Source organism: Ahaetulla prasina, chromosome 2 (genome assembly GCF_028640845.1).
Source record: "Ahaetulla prasina isolate Xishuangbanna chromosome 2, ASM2864084v1, whole genome shotgun sequence".
Classification (NCBI taxonomy): domain Eukaryota; kingdom Metazoa; phylum Chordata; class Lepidosauria; order Squamata; family Colubridae; genus Ahaetulla; species Ahaetulla prasina.
In genome coordinates this window covers 285,599,328-285,623,571 of record NC_080540.1, presented here as the reverse complement: position 1 = coordinate 285,623,571, position 24,244 = coordinate 285,599,328, and the positions used below count along the sequence as shown (strand labels likewise).

The following is a 24,244-nucleotide window of genomic DNA, read 5'->3' as shown; positions in this document are numbered from 1 at the left end:
GTGATTTATAAAGTGTATTGTCGTCTGCGCATGCCTCTCACGCATCGTGGATTGGGGGTGGGAGGTGGCACCGACTACCAGCTCTGCTTGTCTGTTACAGCTGGGTGGTGTGGGAAGAAATGCATGAGCATTTAGGACGAGGCTCTTTTGTTTGCAGTCGCGCTATAACGCCATTATGCATGAGAGATACAAATAGTATATTTTTAGAAATTTAAATTGTCACGGGGAATTTTATGAAAACCTAATGAAAATGTTTTTAAATAATGCTATGATTTTTTAAAAAAAGTCAATTAATTTTTTTTAAAAAAGGAAAGTGCTTCACTATTGGACAAAACTCCTACCGCCCACCATGAAAGCTGGAATGCCCACTAGTGGGCGGTAGGGACCAGGTTGACTGGTTTATATAAAGCTATATAATATATAGCTTTATATAAAGTTAAAAGTGCCGATGAAGCTACTCCTTATCTAATTCGAAAGAGTAGCCACACATGAAACCATGACATTCAGCGTGTGATGCAGGAGAGTGTCAACTCCCTGCTTTTCCTCACATGGGGATTTTTATGATACCAGCATAATAAGTATAATCCTTAGAAGATTACTCAAACAAAAACAAATAAAAACCTTCCAATTCTGATAGACAAAGATGATCCTTGAATAAAACTTCGCCATGATTTGGTATTAAAAACACATGTTCACAGTTAAAAAAAAAATCCTGATACTGGGACATAAAATTTGGTTTTAAACTTAGATAACTTTATGTCCTAGAATGCTATTAGCTGGTTGTCTCTGCTGTACTAATTGTGTACATCGTTGATTGGGGAAAGAAAATTTTCATATTTTAACTACGTTTCATTAAATGAATGAATAAGGTACATAAGATTACTCTTGAAAAGTTTGGGGAAGTGATAACTAGCATAAAAACTACGTTCCTCCTTTGCTTTATATCTGGGTACACTTAAATTTGTGAGTTTTGACTCACTAATCAACTAATTGATTTGGGGCCAGAATTATGTTTCCTTTACACCTATGAATGTAGCCACAAGTATCATTGGAACTCATTTTATTAATAACAATTTAAAAGTGGCATACTGATGGTTATCCAGGACACGATTTTATAATATGAGGGTTGATTATGATAGGTAAAGGTAAAGGTTCCCCTTGCACATTTGTGTTAGTCGTTCCCGGCTTTAGGGGTCAATGCTCATCTCCATTTCTAAGCCAAAGAGCCAGCGCTGTCCGAAGATGTCTCAGTGGTCATGTGGCCGACATGACTCAGCGCTGAAGGCTCATGGAATGCTGTTACCTTCCCACCAAAGTAGTCCCTATTTTTCTACTTGCATTTTTTACGTGCTTTCGGACTGCTAGGTTGCCTGAAGCTGGGACAAGTAATGGGAGCTCACCCCCTTACACAGCGCTAGGGATTCGAACCACTGAGCTGCCGACCTTCTGATCGATAAGCTCAGTGTCTTAACCACTGAGCCACCGTGTCCCCTCTTGATTATGATGCCTATTGTTAAATACAATTTCTTTTGTTAATTGCTTTAGATGTCAACTAAAATCTGTTCAGCTCGATTCAGTTTTGATTTTATACAGGTTTTTGTTTGTTTGTTTGTTTTTTGCTATTGAACCTTACAGCAATATTTTTTTTTATTAAATGTTGCCCCATTTTCCTTATCTTTCAGTTTACTTCGTTGTTTTTTTTTTTTTTAAAATATTGTGATGGCTAGTCAAGGATTCCAAGGGAGGGAAAGAACAATTTGCCTATCATCTGTTATCATTAATAATGTCTTTTGGGTGTGTTAGAAAAATTTACTACTAAAATTATGACTGGTTGTTTCTCACTGAACTTGCGAAAGGTTCTGGGTCTCCAGGAATTGAATTCACAGTCTAAGTAATTCTCTTTTACAGAATTACTGCTAGAAAGCCATGCCATGAAAGATTTGCTGGGAGGGGGGAGACATGTGGCAAATAAAGTAATGAGCTACTTAAAATTTTGGGAGAAATACACACACACACACACACACACACACACACACGTTTGCAAAAACCAGCAATCTTTTCCAGGCTACTTTAGCATTCATTTAACTCCTTGACTCCTTTAACTCATTTCCTTTGACTCCATGTGTAGACTCGTCCAGTAGTGGATTTCAATTTTTTTTACTACTGGTTCTGTGGGTGTGGCTTGGTGGGCATGGCAGGAGAAGGATACTGTAAAATCTCCATTCCCTCCTCAATCCAGGGGAAGGATACTGCAAAATCTCCATTCCCTTCCAATCAGCTGGGACTTGGGAGGCAGATAATAGATGGGGGCAGGGCCAATCAGAATTTTTACTACCGGTTCTCCGAACTACTCAAAATTTTCGCTACCGGTTCTCCAGAACTGGTCAGAACCTGCTGAAACCCACCTCTGGACCAGTTTGTTACAAGATATACAGACTAAACTTCACCATAAATATTTTTTAATGCACATCATAAAAGGTTAAATTAACAAGCTTTACTGAAATACTGAACTCAGTATTTACAGTTATTTATAAATTCCCTGGTAAGGAGTGCTCCGGGGTTCGAAAATGTGATCACAGCAATTAACATGCCGTATAGCCAGTTGATATAGAAAGGGCTGCATATTTCGAAACTAAATTCCTATTATTACTCAGGCCACTCTAAAGGCTAGGAACAGCAGCAATTACTGTTTGCAGCGAGTCCAGATATAACTTCAGATGGTCATCTACTTCCCTTTTGCTATTCAATTGCCATTGTTTGTGTTGCCCAGAGGGAAAAGGAAATACAGGTCTTTTGATGGTAGATAGAACCAATTCTATGGCCTGCTAAATCATTTAAGAGCTGAACTTTTCAACTAAAAACTAGTGCTTGGGTTGGGCTTGGTTTCCTTCTCAAAAAAGACCTTTTTGTTTCCTTTGTGGTTCTTTCTTTTTTAAATAAGACTGGAAGCATGGCAGTGGTGAAATACAATTTTTTTTTACTACCAGTTCTGTGGGCATGGCTTGGTGGGCGTGCTGTGGTTTGGTGGGCATGGCTTGGTGGGTGTGCTAGGGGAAGGATACTGTAAAACTCTCCATTCCCATCCCACTCCAGGGGAAGGATACTGCAAAATCTTCATTCCCACTCCACTCTGGAGCCAGCCAGAGGTTGTATTTGCCAGTTCTCCCAACTGCTCAAAAGTTCCGCTACCAGTTCTTCAAAACCTGTTAGAACCGGCTGGATTTCGCCCCTGAAGCATGGGGAGTTTAATTTAGATGTTCTTGGAGCAATTTTCAGGAATGTTTCAAATAAATTCTATAGAAATTGAATGAATGAATGAATATGATTGGGATCAGGCCATTGCTTCACTTTTGTTAAGTCATTTGATAGAGCATTGTTTCTCCATCCTGATAAATTTAAGGTGTTTGGATTTCAATTCCCAGAATTTCCCAGTCTGGGGAATTCTGGGAGTTGAAATCCATGTGTCTTAAAGTTGCAGTTGAGAATCCTTAACTTAAGTATTGCATTTTCCTCTTATTTCTGCACTTGTGAAACTGCATATCCAAAGCAAAGCAGGGCTGGCTAATTGATCTTTAGGAGATCCCCCAAAGGCCTAAGCTGGGTCAGATCCACTTATCCTTCGGCTGAATAACTTTCGTGTTCCATCTCATAGTTTGGTCCTAAAACATCAGTCCAAGCATTCCTCCCCCCACCCCGCCCTCCTTCAGGGTCAGGTAAAGAAATTTAAAAATAAAAGGAGAAAAGAAAAAGAAGGCACTGTAGTAGTACATATGATACTCAGAAGGCCAAAGCTGTGACACTTGGTTGTTGTTGCGTGACAACTGAGAGAAGAAAAGAATGGGGCAATATAAAGACAGAAACCATTTTGAAACAGGTAGCACGACACTGAATTAGGAATATTCTATGTCTAGGACTGCTCTAGGTCTACAAAAGCCATAGAGTAATACCATTCACTACTCTATCATGACAACCGGACAAGAGGAACCCAAGTTCCTAAGTAATGCAAATTGTCCTCTCATATATTCCATTGCTAAAAGAAAAAAACATAAAAGGTATCTATGGAGATTCTCAGTCATCCAGGTGATGGTCAGTGGTGGGTTTCAAATTTTTTTTACTACCGGCTCTGTGGGTGTGGCTTGGTGGATGTGGCAGGGGAAGGATACTGTAAAATCTCCATTCCCACCCCACTCCAAGGGAACGATACTGCAAAATCTCCATTTCCTCCTGATCAGCTGGGATTTGGGAGGCAGAGAATAGATGGGGGTGGGGCCAAGCAGAATTTTTACTACCAGTTCTCTGAACTACTCAAAATTTCCGCTACCGGTTCTCCAGAACTGGTCAGAACCTGCTGAAACCCACCTCTGGTCACGGTTGTCCCAAAGGTGCTTTTTCAAGAGGCAACTGGACTTTCTGGTTTTTCCTTGAAGACGTTTCGCTTTTCAAATGCTGAAGAAGCTTCTTGGATGAGAAGCGAAACGTCTTCAAAGAAAAACCAGAGAGTCCAGTTGCCTCTTGAAAAAGAACTTTAGGGACAAACTTAAAAGATGCTTCACATATTTAATAAAACACACTGCTTCATGCTGCAGTGAAAACAAGCTTTACAGGTAGTCCCCACTTAGTGACAACGGAGACCAGCAACTCAGAAGGACGTCATGGCTGCTACATGAAACTGCAGCTATGTTTATGATCTTACTTCAACTTTCCTTTGCTTTGCAGACCTATGAATTGGTCACAACATTACTATATCATCACCATTGTAACTATGATTGACTGCTAAATAAGGCCGTTACTAAACGAGGACTACCTCTATAGATTCATCTCTCTTGATGTTAACATGTCTAAACAGGTTTATGTGCTTGTAGCAGTTCTTGAGACCAGAAAGAGCTGCAAAAAAGAACCTGAACTTTCTCTCCCCGCCCCTCCCCCCAACATCTGGTAATGTTTATTTGGGGATTCAACAGATCTGTAAGTAAAAGTCCAACCTGTTCAGCTTTAACGAGAATAACTTCCATTCATCTTTCAGATCCTCTCAGATTTTTCCATTTATAAACCTTTCCCTTTTTCCTTCAACGTTTTGCTACAAATTGAAGATGTCAGATACGCTTACAAAAACAAAAACACCACCTTTCTTTCTCTTAATGTTGAAGCTATAATACGTTTTGCCATATTGTGGTAACAGAATGGCGCTTCCTAAATTTTCTCTGTTTTTTTTTAAACATTTCATTGGGTAGGAAGTTGAGGCATTTCTATATATTTGAAAGAATGGTGTTAAAAAAAAATAAGGCGCTGATCATCTTTAACCCATAATAAATAATATACGTTTTCTTACAGTATACTTCTACAAATGCCAAGGCTTCATTTTGCTAAAACAAAAATAAATATTTTCAAACTTCACATTCACACGATTTAAAAAAAAAAAAGAAAGAAAAAGTCTGAATATATTTCAAGTTACATTGCATTGAGTTCTAACACTGGAAAAATCCAGTGGATCAAAATATTTCTATTGCCGAGGAAACTAAATTCTGCATGCAAAGAAATCAGCATAATCCAGAGATCCCATTCTTCATTTCAGCCCCAAGTGGACCAACCCTCAAGTAAAACTGTGATGGAATAGGTTCTCAGATAAACCTCATGATACCGTGGGTCAAATCCTAAATCTGACGCAGAATTAACAATGCATGGATCAAAATACGATATAAATACATAATTGGGTAACCTAGAAAAAGAGAAATGAAAAGTATCTAGTCAGGAAGTTAGGAGATCACGTGAGTTCATCAAGCTATGTTACAAATGGAACTGACAAATCCTCTCAAATAAGCAGGATCACGTTTTGTCAGAAGAAGTCTGGAAAAGGGCTCACCTCAGGTTTGGGACAAACTCTGGCTCCCCCACTTGTCTGTGATAGCCTTTTCAAAGGCAAGAAGAGATACAGGTAGTCCTTGACTTACAACTAGTTGCTTAGCAACTATTGAATTTTATGACAAGATGTCCTTGAGAGTACCTGCTACTTTCTGAAGTTCTGATGGCTGGCCCCCAGGTCATGTGACCATATGTTGGGTGCTCAGCAACCAGATTTCATTTTATTTTATTCTGTTTGTATCCCGCTTTTTGGTTAGATAGTGTCACTGATGCAATGGACATGAATTTCAGCAAATTCCAAAAGACAGTGGAGGACAAGTGAGGCCTGGAGGGCGATGGTCCAAGACTCGGACACAACAAATGAACAACAAAACCCCCGCCTTTATTACTTTTACAAACAACTCAAGGCAGTGAACATAATCAATCCTTTTTCCTCCTCCTATTGTCCCCCATAACAACAACCCTTTGAGATGAGCTGGACAAAAAGAGAGGAGGACGGGCCCAAAGTCACCCAACCAGCTTTCATGGTTTAGGTGGGACTAGAACTTTCAGTGTCTTGCTTTCTACCCTGGTGCCTTAACCACTAGACCAAATTGGCATTTATAGCTGTTTGCAGCATCCCATGATCATGTGAACTAGATTTTATGATGAGTTTTGAAAAAAAAAAGTTTCATAGTGAACCATTGGTTTGCTTAATGACCACAGTGTTCATATAATGACTGCCGTGTATCAAGCGCAATGACCGCCATTCATAAAATTGGGTTGGTAACATGGGTGAACAGATTTACAACTGTTACAACTTACAACCATAACCATTGCATGGAGCTCCGTGGACTATCTGTACTTTGCCAGAAAAGGAGCACAGAACTTGAGCTCTTTTAGTCTAGCTACCCATAGTTAAATCTAGAGTTCAGCTTTTGAAAATATTTGGAACAGATAAAAATCACACAGGTTTGCACAAAACACTGTGATGTCATTTCAAAAGAAATGCCAAGTTGTCACATATATTGTTATGTAAACATATGACTATCATGCAAGTTTATTGGACAGCACCAATTGCATACATAGATTTCTGTCTGAATCCTATTAGCCTTAATGCATTAAGGCGGTCTTAGTATCATGGTAGAGGGAAGGGAAGGGAAGCATCACTTATTAAGTAGCAGTCAACAGTGCTAACTAACCATGTTGGCATTGAAATTATCCTTCTGGATTTTCTGAGGTCCAGTGATGTGAGTGGGAACGAGAAGGAGGATAGTTGTCTTTCTATTGCAATGGCTATTTCCAGAAAGTGATGCTTTTGATTTTTATTTATTTTATTTTATTTTTGCATTTCTTGATTTTGTTAACCATCTTGTTTTAACTTCTCTTGAAATCACTGCACATGGACTTCTGTAGGATCTGCTGGGCATTTTTTTCCTCCAAAAGAACAGGCTTCACTCTGATCATGTCACACACTTGCACAAAGTGCTGAGACTTGTATTGCATGCAATAAAGTTGTCATAACTTGTTTCCCAATCCCTCATCCCCACCATTGGATACTTCTGTTATTATATTAGGACAACACAGGATTTGGACACAGGATCTCCCTTTTTAACTTCACACTAGTTAGCTAATGAACAACAAACATACAAGTTTAGAAGTGAATGGGGAAGTTCTAATTTAAGCTCTGCTTCTATAAAAATTGTTGTTAGTTGCGAAGTCATGTACGATCCATAGTGACCCCATGGACAATGTTCTTCTAGGCCTTCCTGTCCTCTAGCATCTCCCGGAGTCCATTTAAGCTCATGCCGACTGCTTCAGTGACTCCATCCAGCCACCTCATTCTCTGTCGTCCCCTACTTCTTTTGCCCTCAATCTTTCCCAGCATTAGGTTCTTCTCCAGTGAGTCCTTCCTTCTCATTAGGTGGCCAAAGTATTTGAGTTTCATCTTCAGGATCTGGCCTTATAAAGAGCAGTCAGGGTTGATCTCCTCTAGGGCTGACCGGTTTGCTCACCTTGCAGTCCAAGGGACTCGCAGGAGTCTTCTCCAGCACCAGAGATCAAAGGCTTCAATTCTTTGGCACTCAGCCTTATATATATCTATATATCTATATAGATAGACCTCACTTAGCAATCATTCAAAGTTTACCATTGACTCCCCCAAAAGTTACTTGATCTGTCATTGAAGCTATGACTGTCGTATCCTTCCCCATGTCACATTTTGGGTGCTTGGCAAATGCTCCAAATTTATGACTGGTCACAGCCTCCCAAAATTATGATGGTTTGCAACATTTTTTGCTGATTTATACAGCTCCTGTCAGTTTCTGCAAAAACCACCCATTCGGGAGAATCGGTTTGCTTAATGACCAGGTAGGTTTGCTTAACAACCATGTAACTCACTTCTGATCATCATAAAAATGGTCATAAAATCAAGTCAGGTCATGTGGTGACCCACTTAATGACTGCAATGACTTATTACCAAAATTGCAGGCTCAATTGTGGTTGCTAAGTGATGTGTGACTCTGGTTTCCATTATATCCTAACAGGCAGGGAGTTTTTTACTTACTATTGTACTGATGAAACTACTTTTAATTTGGTTTCCATTTTATGCAATTCTCATTCTCTCCCTCTCTCTCTCCCTCTATGTGTGTGTGTGTGTGTGTGTGTGTGTGTGTGTGTGTGTGTGTCTGTTTCTCTTTTTATGCGTGAATCTTACTGATTTATTCTGACAATTTCAAAATATTCTTATAAGCCATTCTGGAACTGAAAGGAATGGAATCACTTTTTCAGTAACCAGGGAATCTGTTCTTGTGTTATTGTCATGGTACCAGCAAAGATGCAGTTAAAAGTAAATTAGAAAAAAAATCATAGGCATTAAGTTTATCATGATCGCTAAATGATCTCCACTGTCACTTTTGGATACCATTCACTGGGGAATAAATACTAGAATTATTTTCTTAATGCCACGTTAGTGGTCTTTCTGGGGACATTTTGTTGGATCATGCTCAGACAAAATTCAAACAGACAAAACCCTTTATCTGATTCAACAGTGATTAAAAAATTGAATGTAGACTTATTTTATTTGTTAAAAATGGTATTAGGCTACCATCTAAAAGCCAGATCAATGTAGTTCACCAACTGAACTTGACACACGTGCCAATGTGGGTCAGTGAGGCCGAATTTTAGAAAGCCAAATCCGTTTAAAGAACATTGTACTTATTTCCCATCAGTAGCTTACTTTAATGGCTGAGTTGAATATGACCTTACTTTTTGGCTAACATCTTGTTTTCTATATTTTGCAGCAGGTGATCCCTATTCTTAGATTATTATTATTTTGCCCCTTGGCCATTTTCCAGGAATGTTTGAATATGAGCTTCTCTCCAATGTAAATTAACAGTGTTGAAAAATATCCAGCCGCTTCCTTATTTTGAGGACAATCAGAACTAAGTTGGTGCCACGGAAAAGATTGTTTCCTCAAACATCTGTTTCAGGGATCAGTTATACACTGTTGAACTTTAACTGACACTATCATCTCGTTGTGGAAAATAAAAAAAGGTTATGAATAATTTGGATACTAAGAATGACAACTACCGATTTCCATGTATTTACAGAGCAGGGTGTAAAGTCATGAAGATTTCACAAACATCAGAAAACAGCAGTATCAGAGACCAGGAGAGAAAGAAAGAGAGAGGGAGGGAGAGAAAAAGAAATAGAGAGAGAGAGAGAGAGAGACAGAGAGAGAGAGAGAGAGAGAGAGAGAGAGAGAGAGAGAAGCAATGTCTTAGCTACTGATAAATGGCACAAAATTCATTAACTAGCTAAAACAGTTTAATAGTGGGAGTAGATATAAGACAATACGGACTAATGTAAAGAAAGTAGAGGAGCACATAGCAAATGTTCTTTCAGATAAAGCAATATTGTACTCTGCTGTTACACAAGGGAAAGTAGCATAAGATAAAAGATTAGGAGGCTATTGTAGAAAGATTGTCTAGGAAGCTACATGGCTAAAATCAGGACCTTACAGACAAAGGTATCATTCAGAAGTTAAATCTCCTTCACCTAGGTAGCAATACTTATTTCATAGAATGACTTACTTTTGCTGGGAATTATGGGAGGCATTTATCCTTAAGTATATTTAAGTATATTTACAACAACACGTGTCTGGAAATTATAACTTAGCTCAATAAATGAGTAACATCTATGAAAATGGTGGTGGTAGCAGCACGAAGGAATACATGAAGCTGCAATGAAAGTGAAGTAATTTAAAATAGGAAAAAACACTGCCCATAGCCCTTTATTGCAGATGATGCTTATTTGGGAAACAGCCCTTTTATTTTAATGAATTTCAAACGCCACAAATCATTTAATAGGCTGGTTCTACAAAATCACAAAATGGATAAAAGGGGCTGCCACTGCACTTTTCTTTTTCTTTCACACATTCAAGAAATGTAAATGACAGTTTAAGGGAGCTTTAATCCGATCGGAATTAATCTGATAAATAACACACACACACCCGTTTTTTAAAAAGAAAAAAAAAACCCTGTAGAAATGACAATCAGCTACTGTGCAAACCAGCCCAAAACCACAACCAATAAAAAAACAGCTCTCCCTCCCCTAAATTATTCTACCTGCAAAAAAGAAGCATGTCACCAAACTTCTCCTCCTTTGTTTTGACCCCCAGAAACCAAATACAACACAGCAAACCTTCCACAGGAATTGAAAGCTTTACACTAAAGCCACACAGCATTACGTTTGTTCGCTGCCAAAGCTATCTGCTCTCCAAGCATTTGAACAGGCACATTCCAAAGCTGTTTCCATTGCTCTGAGAAAGCTGTAAGTTTCTTTTCCTGGGCAATTCCTTCCAGAAAACAGGGGATGAATTATACTTGAGAACACATGCAAGTCCAGAGTTCTTGACCAAAGCAGCCTGGCGTCTCATTTCCCCAAATCTCTCGCTACCGATCTGGATAGGAATGGATAGCATATCTGAGTAGGCTGGAGAATCAAAACTTGCAAAAATGAACAGATGCACAAAGGCACTGGAATGCCAGCTCTAAGGAAACATTAATACTAAGTATGTGTACTTTTCAAGGCAAGGTTCTATTTAATGACTTGGACTGTTTATATTTTGCTATGCTTAATTAAGCAAAGTAGCTGAACTCACCTACCCCAAACCCATTTCAAAAACCTCACATTGTGTTTTTTTTCTCTGCTGCTAAGAAAGTTACGGTCAGGATAAATTAGGAAGAAAAAAAAAAAAGCAACATGGCACTTCTTGCTTTAAAATATGTAAAGTTTTGAAAGGGGTAAATAGGGGGTATTTTCTTCCAAAGTAAGCAAGTGTTTCTTTTGGGCTGAAAGAAGCAATCAAATAACACAACCAATAACTGTCCTAAAAAAGGAAGGAAGGGGGAAGGAAGGAAGGAAGGAGAATAAAGCATTCTGAGGAAGCAGTAAAACTGGATTTGTGTGTGTGTGTGTGTGTGCGTGTGTGTGTGTGTGTGTGTGTGTATTCATGCTCAGACAAAATTCAAACAGACAAAACCCTTTATCTGATTCAACAGTGATTAAAAAATTGAATGTAGACTTATTTTATTTGTTAAAAATGGTATTAGGCTACCATCTAAAAGCCAGATCAATGTAGTTCACCAACTGAACTTGACACACGTGCCAATGTGGGTCAGTGAGGCCGAATTTTAGAAAGCCAAATCCGTTTAAAGAACATTGTACTTATTTCCCATCAGTAGCTTACTTTAATGGCTGGGTTGAATATGACCTTACTTTTTGGCTAACATCTTGTTTTCTATATTTTGCAGCAGGTGATCCCTATTCTTAGATTATTATTATTTTGCCCCTTGGCCATTTTCCAGGAATGTTTGAATATGAGCTTCTCTCCAATGTAAATTAACAGTGTTGAAAAATATCCAGCCGCTTCCTTATTTTGAGGACAATCAGAACTAAGTTGGTGCCACGGAAAAGATTGTTTCCTCAAACATCTGTTTCAGGGATCAGTTATACACTGTTGAACTTTAACTGACACTATCATCTCGTTGTGGAAAATAAAAAGGTTATGAATAATTTGGATACTAAGAATGACAACTACCGATTTCCATGTATTTACAGAGCAGGGTGTAAAGTCATGAAGATTTCACAAACATCAGAAAACAGCAGTATCAGAGACCAGGAGAGAAAGAAAGAGAGACAGAGAGAGAGAGAGACAGAGAGAGAGAGAGAGAGAGAGAGAGAGAGAGAGAGAGAGAGAGAGAGAGAGAAGCAATGTCTTAGCTATTAATAAATGGCACAAAATTCATTAACTAGCTAAAACAGTTTAATAGTGGGAGTAGATATAAGACAATACGGACTAATGTAAAGAAGAAGAGGAGCACATAGCAAATGTTCTTTCAGATAAAGCAATATTGTACTCTGCTGTTACACAAGGGAAAGTAGCATAAGATAAAAGATTAGGAGGCTATTGTAGAAAGATTGTCTAGGAAGCTACATGGCTAAAATCAGGACCTTACAGACAAAGGTATCATTCAGAAGTTAAATCTCCTTCACCTAGGTAGCAATACTTATTTCACAGAATGACTTACTTTTGCTGGGAATTATGGGAGGCATTTATCCTTAAGTATATTTACAACAACACGTGTCTGGAAACAAAAGGAATTATAACTTAGCTCAATAAATGAGTAACATCTATGAAAATGGTGGTGGTAGCAGCACGAAGGAATACATGAAGCTGCAATGAAAGTGAAGTAATTTAAAATAGGAAAAAACATTGCCCATAGCCTTTTATTGCAGATGATGCTTATTTGGGGAACAGCCCTTTTATTTTAATGAATTTCAAACGCCACAAATCATTTAATAGGCTGGTTCTACAAAATCACAAAATGGATAAAAGGGGCTGCCACTGCACTTTTCTTTTTCTTTCACACATTCAAGAAATGTAAATGACAGTTTAAGGGAGCTTTAATCCGATCGGAATTAATCTGATAAATAACACACACACACCCGTTTTTTAAAAAGAAAAGAAAAAACCCTGTAGAAATGACAATCAGCTACTGTGCAAACCAGCCCAAAACCACAACCAATAAAAAAACAGCTCTCCCTCCCCTAAATTATTCTACCTGCAAAAAAGAAGCATGTCACCAAACTTCTCCTCCTTTGTTTTGACCCCCAGAAACCAAATACAACACAGCAAACCTTCCACAGGAATTGAAAGCTTTACACTAAAGCCACACAGCATTACGTTTGTTCGCTGCCAAAGCTATCTGCTCTCCAAGCATTTGAACAGGCACATTCCAAAGCTGTTTCCATTGCTCTGAGAAAGCTGTAAGTTTCTTTTCCTGGGCAATTCCTTCCAGAAAACAGGGGATGAATTATACTTGAGAACACATGCAAGTCCAGAGTTCTTGACCAAAGCAGCCTGGCGTCTCATTTCCCCAAATCTCTCGCTACCGATCTGGATAGGATTGGATAGCATATCTGAGTAGGCTGGAGAATCAAAACTTGCAAAAATGAACAGATGCACAAAGGCACTGGAATGCCAGCTCTAAGGAAACATTAATACTAAGTATGTGTACTTTTCAAGGCAAGGTTCTATTTAATGACTTGGACTGTTTATATTTTGCTATGCTTAATTAAGCAAAGTAGCTGAACTCACCTACCCCAAACCCATTTCAAAACCCTCACATTGTGTGTTTTTTTCTCTGCTGCTAAGAAAGTTACGGTCAGGATAAATTAGGAAGAAAAAAAAAAGCTACATGGCACTTCTTGCTTTAAAATATGTAAAGTTTTGAAAGGGGTAAATAGGGGGTATTTTCTTCCAAAGTAAGCAAGTGTTTCTTTTGGGCTGAAAGAAGCAATCAAATAACACAACCAATAACTGTCCTAAAAAAGGAAGGAAGGGGGAAGGAAGGAAGGAAGGAGAATAAAGCATTCTGAGGAAGCAGTAAAACTGGATTTCTGTGTGTGTGTGTGTGTGTGTGTGTGTGTGTGTGTGTGTGTGTATTGCAAGCAGCTTAATATTTAGCTACTGAGAGAAATTTTAGATGAAGGTCCTCTCTCTGGAAATTTAAAAGTATGCAAATGCAAACTATATAGTGGCACAAACACAGAGAAGCTATACCTTTGTATTACATTGGCATTTTATTATTTAATTAAAATACTCTTTATTTTTCTAGCTCACACATGTTTCCCTTGAGACAATTTTTCTGTTAGCCTGCTGGCCTTGACTTCCAGCCAAAAACAATTCAGAAACAAAAAGAGACAACAAATCATATTTTCACAGACATTTTTATCTCTCAATAGAACCCTGTTTTCACACAACATCCTACAGACTCTATGGAAATTGTAATTTATTGTTATAGCCATCCAAAGGCAGTATGGTTTAAAAATCTCCACTTGTGCCTCCTACAAACTCTGACAATTTCTTAAGTTGAACTATTCATTGTCCAGGAACTGTTATTGGGCAATACAATAGTGTAATCTTTTCAATCAGATTGATATCACCAGGGGTACATCAGAATATCAACCTAACAACCAACAGAAAATCAGAAAGAGAAAAGCAATTTAATGTTTCAAATACTATTGAATGATCCTTGATGATTCTGTGAAAAGACACGATATATGTCAGAAGGATGGACAGTATGTAAACACGGGATCACATATTACTTCATGCCATTAACTGACTCTTACCTGATGGCAACCTTGAAGATTTGAGTCTCGTCCATATGATGAATAAGAGCTTCTATCTGTTTTACCTGTTTCAGAGGGAGAGAGAGAGAAAGAGAGAAGTATTACCTGATAACACAGTTAAAGAATACATCCTGTAATTAATTAATCTGTATAGAAGAGTGATATTTATTGCATTATAGTGAATGCAATAAATATTTTATAAAAAAGCCTCTCGTCTTTAAACCCATTTTTTTATAGTAATCACATCACTACCATCTTTGGTCTTGGTAAATAAATTATGAATCCACATCAAAACAGAAGAATGGCACATGTTCTTCATCTCAATAGCAAAATTTTCTAACCACCCAATTGGCGAAATCCTCCAAATTGGCGAAACCACCCAATTGGCGAAACCCTCCAAATACCGGATACCTCCTAGATACCTCCTAGATGGTATCTAGGAGAGAAGTTCAGGGCTGCTTATTAACCCTCAAAACAAAAATAAGGGGCAACCCATGATAGACCTCCATTTATTTTGCTCAACCAGCCTTTTTGTGAACCCCAATGGCATACTGTTCTTGACCATTATTCTTCCATAGGCCTGTGCCATAGAACTCCTAATGGCCTCCACTTTAAAATACCTTCACTGCTTGCTATGATTACATTTCTAATTGGAAACGCCATTCAAACCTCCAGAATAATATATGTGAGACAATAATTTTTAAAGGAGGAAACAGAATCTCTCTTTTCCTTTTCTTTCTTACCCCTAAAAACTGCGTAAATTTATTTTTATGAGCACAGCAGGAAGGTTATTCATGTCGTGACCTGACCATAATAATTCTCACTGATTACACTGCAGTCACCAGTGGGGTCAGAGGTAATAAATCAAAAACTCCAGATGGTAAATTTAGCAAAGAAACCCCCTCACAAGTCTGATTTCCTAGTTGAATTCCCTGTTGAATGACTTGATCTCTGCAGTTACGCTCCAGAAAAGAGTATTTTATATTAAAATATATCACTCCCTAACAATGTTTCAGCTTTCTCAGTTGTAGGAGACACAAATAGATTGTGATATTTCATGCCAATTCTAGTACTTTCTTTGATTTTCCTGCATGCTCTAACATTTTCTTTAAAATGTCAACAGCACATGATATAGTTGGATGCGGACATTGTGAATCTGATGAAAAGAACAGAGGAATGGATTTCATGTATTATGATGGTTGTTAGTAAACCAAAGAAGGAATTTATTGAAAATGTGAAAAGCTACGAAGCCCTGTTCCAATAAGGTCCAGCAAAGACCTATGATAGGTTCTGACATGAAAATGAATAATATTCTGGCATGAAATTCAATAAAATTATTCCAACTGTGGTTAGAAAGTGAAAGATTAAGCTTTAATAATTTACAACTATTAGGCGCACCTAAGATGAGCAGATATAAGATTCAACCGCTTAACATAGAAAGAAATAATTGCTATTGGATATCCCAAATAATGTATACCCTTCTCCATAACTTTTGTTGGACAACAAAAATGACCCTTGGGTGCCCAGATCTAATATAATTCAAAGTTCTGGTTGTTTCTGCAATCAAGCATATAATAAATTGCAATAACTAGCTACATATAGTACAGTACATTACCCCTGTAAATGAATCATTTAATTACTATCACGTACTTTGCAAACCACCTTTACTTTAAAGGATGTTATTTTGTTACAGAATATTATACTCAGTCTGGTTATTATTGAAATACAAGGTGCAAGAAAAAAATTCACATTTTAAATTTAATATAGAACAATCATTTAATAAACTAAAGTGTTGTTTCTTAAAGTGTCGAATTATTTTATTAAATGCACATAAGGTTTTATTTAAGGGTTTTGCTAATAAAGTCGGGATTCAATTGAAATAACGTCTATGAGTTTAATACATTCTACAAGGATGTATATACATTCTTTAATAATGAATACATTACTGTGTAATTTGCACATGATTTCAAATTGGCATTTACAGATCTACAATATTATATGGTATTCTACTTTCTTTCAGTTTTACTCTGTTAAAAAGATGGAACGTATACTGGGAGTAAATCTCCTACATACATTCCCCTGAAAATGTACGTCAATAACTAATATAAAATTATAACTCTACTTTTATTTGACTTGCCATTTTGAATTTAGCTTTCAGACAGGGGAAAAAAACCCCGGTAATTCCATATGTTTTTAAAATTGTCTTGTCATAATAGAACACGAAACAAAATACTACAAGGTGAATTTATCTACATGCCCAAGGATATAAAATGTGACACATTTTTGGTGATTTCATAAAAAGGATCTTTTCCTAACCGTGATGAAAACTACAGATAGGAAAGTAGAAATACTGAACTCACTTGAGATTTTGTGCACTATGAGTTAATGTAGGGGGGGAAAAAAGATGTCTATGAACAATTGATGAGACAGGAAACAAGAAAAAAAATCTAAACAGGAAAGGATTTACTGTTTTTACAGTACAGGTTTTACTTCAACTCACACCTACAAGGTGAGTTTCCTTAAACTCAACCGGGCAAAAATACATTTTAATGAGGAGATGGGTGAATAAAGCTAACAAATCCAACCTACTGAATAAAGAACCGGGCAAATGAATTTCGTTTACTATGTGAGTACCTGTCCTCCTTCTCCTTCTCCTCCTCCTCCTCCTCCTCCTCCTTACTATCGTATCAGATACAAACTGTCTCATTTTAATTTTGGTGGTTAAAAAATATTTATCTAGATGCAAAAATAAAACGCACTGCAAATTACAAGTTGTCAGGGTTAAAAATCTACTTCTATTTGTGTGGGGGAGGATGAGGGAACAGCACAGACATGAATCATTCTCAGTAATTTGAGTGTTTCCATGACATCAATGGGCACTCGTCCAGGACTCTGTCGAAGCTTGTGAGGTACCAAAGAGACACAGAAACCAGCAGGAGATTGACTTCTTCTTTTTTTTAAGGATTATGCTCCTTGTAAAGATTTCATCTGTAGCATCCATTTTTACCACCAGACAGATAGCTTTGGAGATCAGGAATGAGCATATTTCATCCTGAGTGTAAGCCTTTAACTTTTATTACGTCTTTATTTTTGTACCCCAATCCAACCAGGAACGTGTCTTTCCTCCCAGTTAAGAACAGAATAATCAAATTTACATGAAACTCTTTAGGGACGTGGATGGATGTGTGGATGGATGTGTGTGTACAGAATTCGTATAGATGCACTATCAATTGTCATTGTGAAATAAACTCACTTTTTTGGGGATAGATGTCATTTAATTCATGGAGGGGGAAAAATATCTGGAGGGGAAAAATTCATTTAAAAATCAGCTACTTTCTTTATGTTGATTTTCTGCTTAAAATTCACTAGCATATTTATTTCAGATAATAAAATTTGAAAGACGGCTAATAATATTCTGGCGGGGGCTCTTTAAGTAACTATCTGTGTGTATGAATTTAACACACAAAAAATGAGCTCGCTTGGAATTTTTATACTTACTTTGCAATGTCCATCGTTCTCAGGTATTACAGGAAGACAGCAATTCTGAATGTGCATTTGTGGACTGGGATGCTATAAATTGTGACTTCTTAAAGGGACTGTGCGTGAGGGTTCGGTTTTTAAAGAATCGACAACAATGTAGAAACTCGACACATTCACTGCGGAATTTTCGAGACAACCTTCCAGTACCAGAATGCGGCAGCCGCTGCGGATATTTTTTGGCACAAAGACAACAGTTCCAGTGCCAAGCCCCATGGCTACAACTACTCGAAAGAGGCATAAGGGTAGCATTAATCGCTCAAGTCTTTTACTGCGTGGAGTATTGCTGTCCATAGTTTTTTTTTAAAACAAACCTTAAATGTACCGGTTAATAATTTGCATACAAATCAAGAAAAGGGTACTTTTCTATAATCTGGTTAGATTTCCCATTGCAAGGACCAGTTTTGCACTGACTGCTAAATAAAAAAAAAAACAACCACTATGTTGTGATAGTCGAAATAAAACTTACAAGAGAAGATGACCCAAACAATGACTTACTATTATACAAGTGGGAACCCTGAGAGTGATTCAAAGGAAATGCATTATTAATTATACTAATACCTTTTTAAATAAATAAACAGACAGAATACACATCAGCCAAAATACATACAAAGAAAAACAGAATGAACTGCCAAAGCTTTTCTCTAAGGCATAATACACATACAGACACTCAATAAACACCCAAGAAATAAAAAAAAAAATAATCTCCTCTAAACTCAGTTGCTTACTATGCAGTTCCCAGCATCTGAGATTAACTGTAATCAAAATGAGGAAAAGGAAAAAAAGAAAAAAAAGAAAACCAGCACAAAAACATTGCAGGATTTCCAGTCAGTCCATAAAGAAGCCGGTTGCTTCTCAACAACGTCCTCTGAAAAATTAATTGAATTAAGCCAACAATTCAAGTCATCTAACTCTCATATAACTTTTTTCCCCCCTTTTGTTCTGAAAGAAAAGTCAGATCGTCTTTGCTCTACCAACAGATATCTTCGCTTCTACATTTGTGATACTCTTATATTTTAACTTTTGTGACAGATTCAAGAGACATAGTGACATATCTTCAAATATAGTTTGACTTCAGATGGTTGAGGAACATTTATATTCACATTCCTAGTCTCACAGTCGTGGGACCGCTTCTGTCTGGACTAAATTACTTATTTCACTGATGGGGATTATTCATTCTGTAATTTTAAATTGCTAGGCATTGTAAAAAGAAAAGAAAATCCATGGGGAAGAGATAGAAAGGGGTAAGCTTTTTATTCAGTATCAATATCCTCTCACACTGAAGTGCCCATCATGGTATACGTGGGAGATTTATGCTCGGGAAATGAGACAATCTTGTCTTCATATGCTACCTATAAGGCAAGAAGTTTCAGATACAAAGATGTTACATATAACAAATAACAGAATAACTGAGTTAGAAGGCATCTTGGAGGTCTTCTAGTCCAACCTGCTGCTCAAGCAGGAGACCTATACCATTCCAGACAAGTGGCTGCCTATAAGATGTCTATAGGACTTCTATCTAACAGCTCTCTATAGAGTGGCTGCAATGTATTTAGGAAACATTTTAGATTTATTATTTCCATTTCTACTCCTATCTTACTTCCTTCATGGGTAAACAATGTATTAAGACAGAGAGAGAGATTAATAAACCACATGCATCATTCGTTCATTTATTCATTTGTTCATTGATAGCTCTGCAGTGACTCTATACAATTTTATTTAGGTAACTGTACTTAGAAACTACTCGTGTCCAATTCTGCTCCATTGTTTAGAGAAATCGTATCTATTAAGACTCCCCTAGTCTTTTGTGGTAATAAATGGCATACAATAATAGAAATACAGAACAACATAGATCTGCCTAATTCACTGGGATTTAAGCAAATAACTGGGTTTCCACTACAAACTGAACCATTATAAATAAATACCCCCCCACACACACACACCTAATCAAGGTTAACCATTAATCAAACTTAGCATGTTGCTTGATTGCACATAGGAAGTTTTATTTGACCTGGTTAAATTGGTTGTGTGAACATAGCCATTGCAAGTCTCATTAACGAAACATAATCTAACAATTGTAAAGTATAAATCCAGTTTCATGGCATTATGGGGGATCTTCATTTGTTTGAAAAGAATGCAATTGAGGACCTAGCATTTCTTCTATGACACTGAACTAAACCATAACTTGGAAGAGTTTCTTTTCTTATGGAACCTTTTGAAGTATTTGACTGAAGCTTAAATGTTCAGTACTAGACATTCATGAAGTGTGATGCACAAAAGGATCAAAGACTAACCCCAAAGGACTCTTACTGGCATTTTATAATAATATAAATTTGCCCCAAATATCTAGTTTATTGACATAAAATGAAGCTGGATATCAAAGAAATATAATATTCAACATAGACATAGAAATTACTGAACACAGAAGCAAACGTTATCCTAACATTGACTCAACTTAGGCATTATTAAAAAAAGAGAGAGAACAAGAGTGATCTTTCAACTATGGTTTAGAAAACGTTTACAGAAAAAGGTATAGAAAAAAGGTATCCAAAAAGGGTTTCTTTTGTTCAGCTTTCTTCATTTTTGCCTGTGCTTTAACTTTAAAATAACTAAATGGGATGCACTGTTTACTACCATTGTAATTACAAACTGTCTCAAAGCCATGTTTTGACACCTCAGTGTAAAAGGGGTTTATAAACTATGATATATTTGGTTTTAACCATAACATAATTAAAATTCAGATATCACAGCAAACCATTGTTAGGATAGCAAAAAAAAAAAGGGTACAAAATGAAAGCAAGAGAACACAAATCATTTGCCCAGATCAAATGTTGTGATATCCAAACCAAGTCATTACACTGGCATTTCAAATCAATAGATAGACCAGCAACAATTTTAGGTCTAAGAAGGTCTAAGAAATTGATATGCCCCAGAGATACAGCAAAAGGCGAATGGATATTACTTTCAAAACATGAACAACTTTAATGAATACACTGACATATATAGAGATGAATTGTTCCTAAAGAGACTTAACGTTGCCACTGTAATGTGCTATTACAACTGGAGATTATACAGTTTAACATACCACATCAGAAGATAAAGACAAAGCAAAGCTTAAAGGTGCACTTAATGTAAAGATCTTTCCAGATGGACAGTTTTTGGTGTCAGGCTGATTCAATGTTTCTGACACCTACAAATCGCAAGGGGACTTTGCAAACTCCCATGTTGATTCTGTTAGCCTAAATAGCTGACTGAGGGCTTAGTCAGAACAGCATATGTGGCATAAATGAACAGTGTGCAAAACCTCAATATTGGTTGATGCTTTATTTTTGAAGTTCTTTTACTCCAGCTTATATTCTGGTGCACATCAGCCACAGAAACTGGTGTCATTGAAAATAAACCAGTGTTTATTTGGTTTTAATCTTAACATCTGACGCACATAAGCCATCAGTCATCTCTTGAAAATCTGATATTTGCATCTAACTGTGTGTTGTTGGGCCCAATAAATATTTTTCAACTTTAACAAATGAGATTCGCTGAATGGCCGTCACACTTAATTTTAATAGAATATATGTACTGCCCGAGCTACTAATTTGTCTAGAAAATTATGGCCTTATACTATATTCGAATTGTTCATTCTTCAAAAAAATAGTAAACATTTCTTAATACACCATACAGGAAATATTGATTTATATAGGAGGTACAGGAACTGAGAATACAACTGTAACTTAATTCTAATCCAATTAACATTTTTTTCTAAAAAGTTTTTTGTTCCAATGGCCTTTGAAGCAATAATATTTCATGGGTTAAAGAAATCTTATTACCTTTGTGATAGATCTCTAAATTTGTTTGTCTCATAGGAACTGCCTATTTTATGCAAATCAATCTCAATTTATCCAGATGGTCTTACATATGAAGAACTCCATACCATTTCTTATACCAATGACTTAAAGCAAATGTCTTGAAATATCCATTATCAATTTCTTATCAATTTTAAAGGCTTCTTTTGTCATAAAAAGTTTGTGCAGGTATATTTTAAGGCAACATCTCAAACTGAAAGCAGTAAAATACTGATTTTAAAAATTTACAGGAAAATAAACACAGAATGATGGGCATTTATATCCTTTTTTTCAAAAGGCAACTGGACTTCCTTTGTTTTCCCTTGAAGACATTTCACTTCTCATCCAACAAGCTTCTTCATTTCTAACCGATTGGTGGAGGATGGAAGGATTTATATTCCTTACAGTCATCTGGTCATTAACACACTTTTTGAAAGTCTTTGAGGTCACTTGAAGGTTATCTGTGCCCCCAGGGTCATCTGGAAAGTGCAAATGGATGTGAAATATTCTTGGAATTGCTCAAACTGCTGAGACCTACTGGAATATTGGTCTTGACATTTCAAAAGAAATGCAACTTACAGGACCGCCTACTGTCACCTACAGCCTCCCATCGGCCTGTGCGCTCCCATAGGGAGGGCCTCCTCAGGGTGCCGTCAGTCAAACAATGCCGACTGGCCCTCCCCCAGGGGGACGGCCTTCTCTGTGGGGGCTCCAGCCCTATGGAATGAGTTGCCTCCGGGGTTGCGTCAACTCCCCGACCTCCGGTCCTTTAAAGGCGAGCTCAAGACTTTCTTATTCCACCGTGCGGGGCTAGCTTGAGGAAATTTTAAGTGGGGTTTTAGGATTGTTTTACTTTAGTTTTAATTTTAATTGGCCATTTTATAATAATAATAATTATTATTAATTAAACTTTTATACCGCCCTTCTCCCGAAGGACTCAGGGCGGTGTACAGCCAAGATAAAAAGCAATAAGTATACAAAGTTAAAAATCAATTTAAAATACCTATTCAATAGTGGCCGAATTAAAACCGTCAAATTGACCAACCTAAAATACCCCATATAAAATTACAGAAGATTTAAAAATTTAAAATTTAAAATTTAAAAATTTAAAAAATCTAAAAAATCAGTCCAGTCCCGCTTGAATGAATAAATGAGTTTTTAATTCCCGACGAAAGGTCCGACGGTCAGATATTTGGCGCAAACCGGGGGGAAGGTCGTTCCAGAGAGTAGGTGCTCCAACAGAGAAGGCCTTCCTGGGGCCGCCAGCCGGCATTGCTTGGCGGACGGCACTGAGAAGACCCTCTGTGAGAGCGCACGGGTCGATGGGAGGCATAAGGTAACAGCAGGCGGTCCCGTAAGTACCCGGGCCCTAAGCCATGGAGCGCTTTAAAGGTGGTAACCAGAATTTGAAGCGCACCCGAAGACCACAGGTAGCCAGTGCAGACTGCGAGGAGTGGTGTTACCCGGGAGCAACGTGGTGCTCCTCAATCACCCGCGCAGCTGCATTCTGACTAGCTGAAGTCTCCGGTGCACCTCAGGGTAGCCCCATGTAGAGAGCATTGCAATAATCCAGGCGAGAAGTGACGAGAGCATGAGTGACCGTGCATAAGGCATCCCGTCCAGAAAGGGGCGCAACTGGCGAACCAGGCAACCTGGTAAAAGCTCTCCTGGAGACGGCCGCCACATGGTCTTCAAACGACAGCCGCCCATCCAGGAGAACGCCCAAGTTGCGCACCCTTCCGTCGGGCCAATGACTCACCCCAACAGTCAGCTGCGGTTGCAGCTGACTGTACCGAGATGCCGCATCCACAGCCACTCCGCCTTGGATGGATTGAGTCTGAGTCTGTTTCTCCCCATCCAGACCCGCACGGCCTCCAGACAACGGGACAGCACTCGACAGCTTCGCTGGGGTGGCCTGGGGTGGAAAAGTACAGCTGAGTATCATCAGCGACAGATGATAGCTCACCCCAAAGCCACTGATGACCTCGCCTAACGGTTTACATAGATGTTGAACAGGAGAGGCGAGAGAATCGACCCCGCGGCACCCCACAAGTGAGGTGCCTCGCGGTCGATCTCTGCCTCCTGTCAACACTGTGACCGTCAGAGAGGTAGGAGGAGAACCACCGATAAACGGTGCCTCCCACTCCCAACCCCTCCAACTGGCGCAGCAAGATACCATGGTCGATGGTATCAAAAGCCGATGAGAGATCTAACAGGACCAAGGCAGAGGAGCAACCCCTGGCCCCGGCCCTCCAGAGGTCATCCACCAACGCGACCAAAGCTGTCTCCATGCTATGCCCGGCCGGAAGCCGGACTGAACGGGTCTAGATAGA

At 38.1% G+C, this 24,244-nt stretch overlaps 1 protein-coding gene across 16 annotated transcripts in view; it reads right to left on the bottom strand.

Moving 5' to 3' along the window:
- The window catches only part of TCF4 (transcription factor 4), a 435,153-nt gene that overhangs the window by 194,580 nt on the left and 216,329 nt on the right, over window positions 1–24,244 (bottom strand). For all 16 annotated transcript variants that reach the window (XR_009153615.1, XM_058170654.1, XM_058170657.1 and 13 more), the window contains one exon: window positions 14,536–14,600. Coding sequence is in view for 15 of the 16 variants with exons in the window: in XM_058170654.1 (XP_058026637.1) it covers window positions 14,536–14,600 (65 nt within the window). In the remaining variant the exon portion in view is untranslated. The remainder of the gene's footprint in view (window positions 1–14,535; window positions 14,601–24,244) is intronic.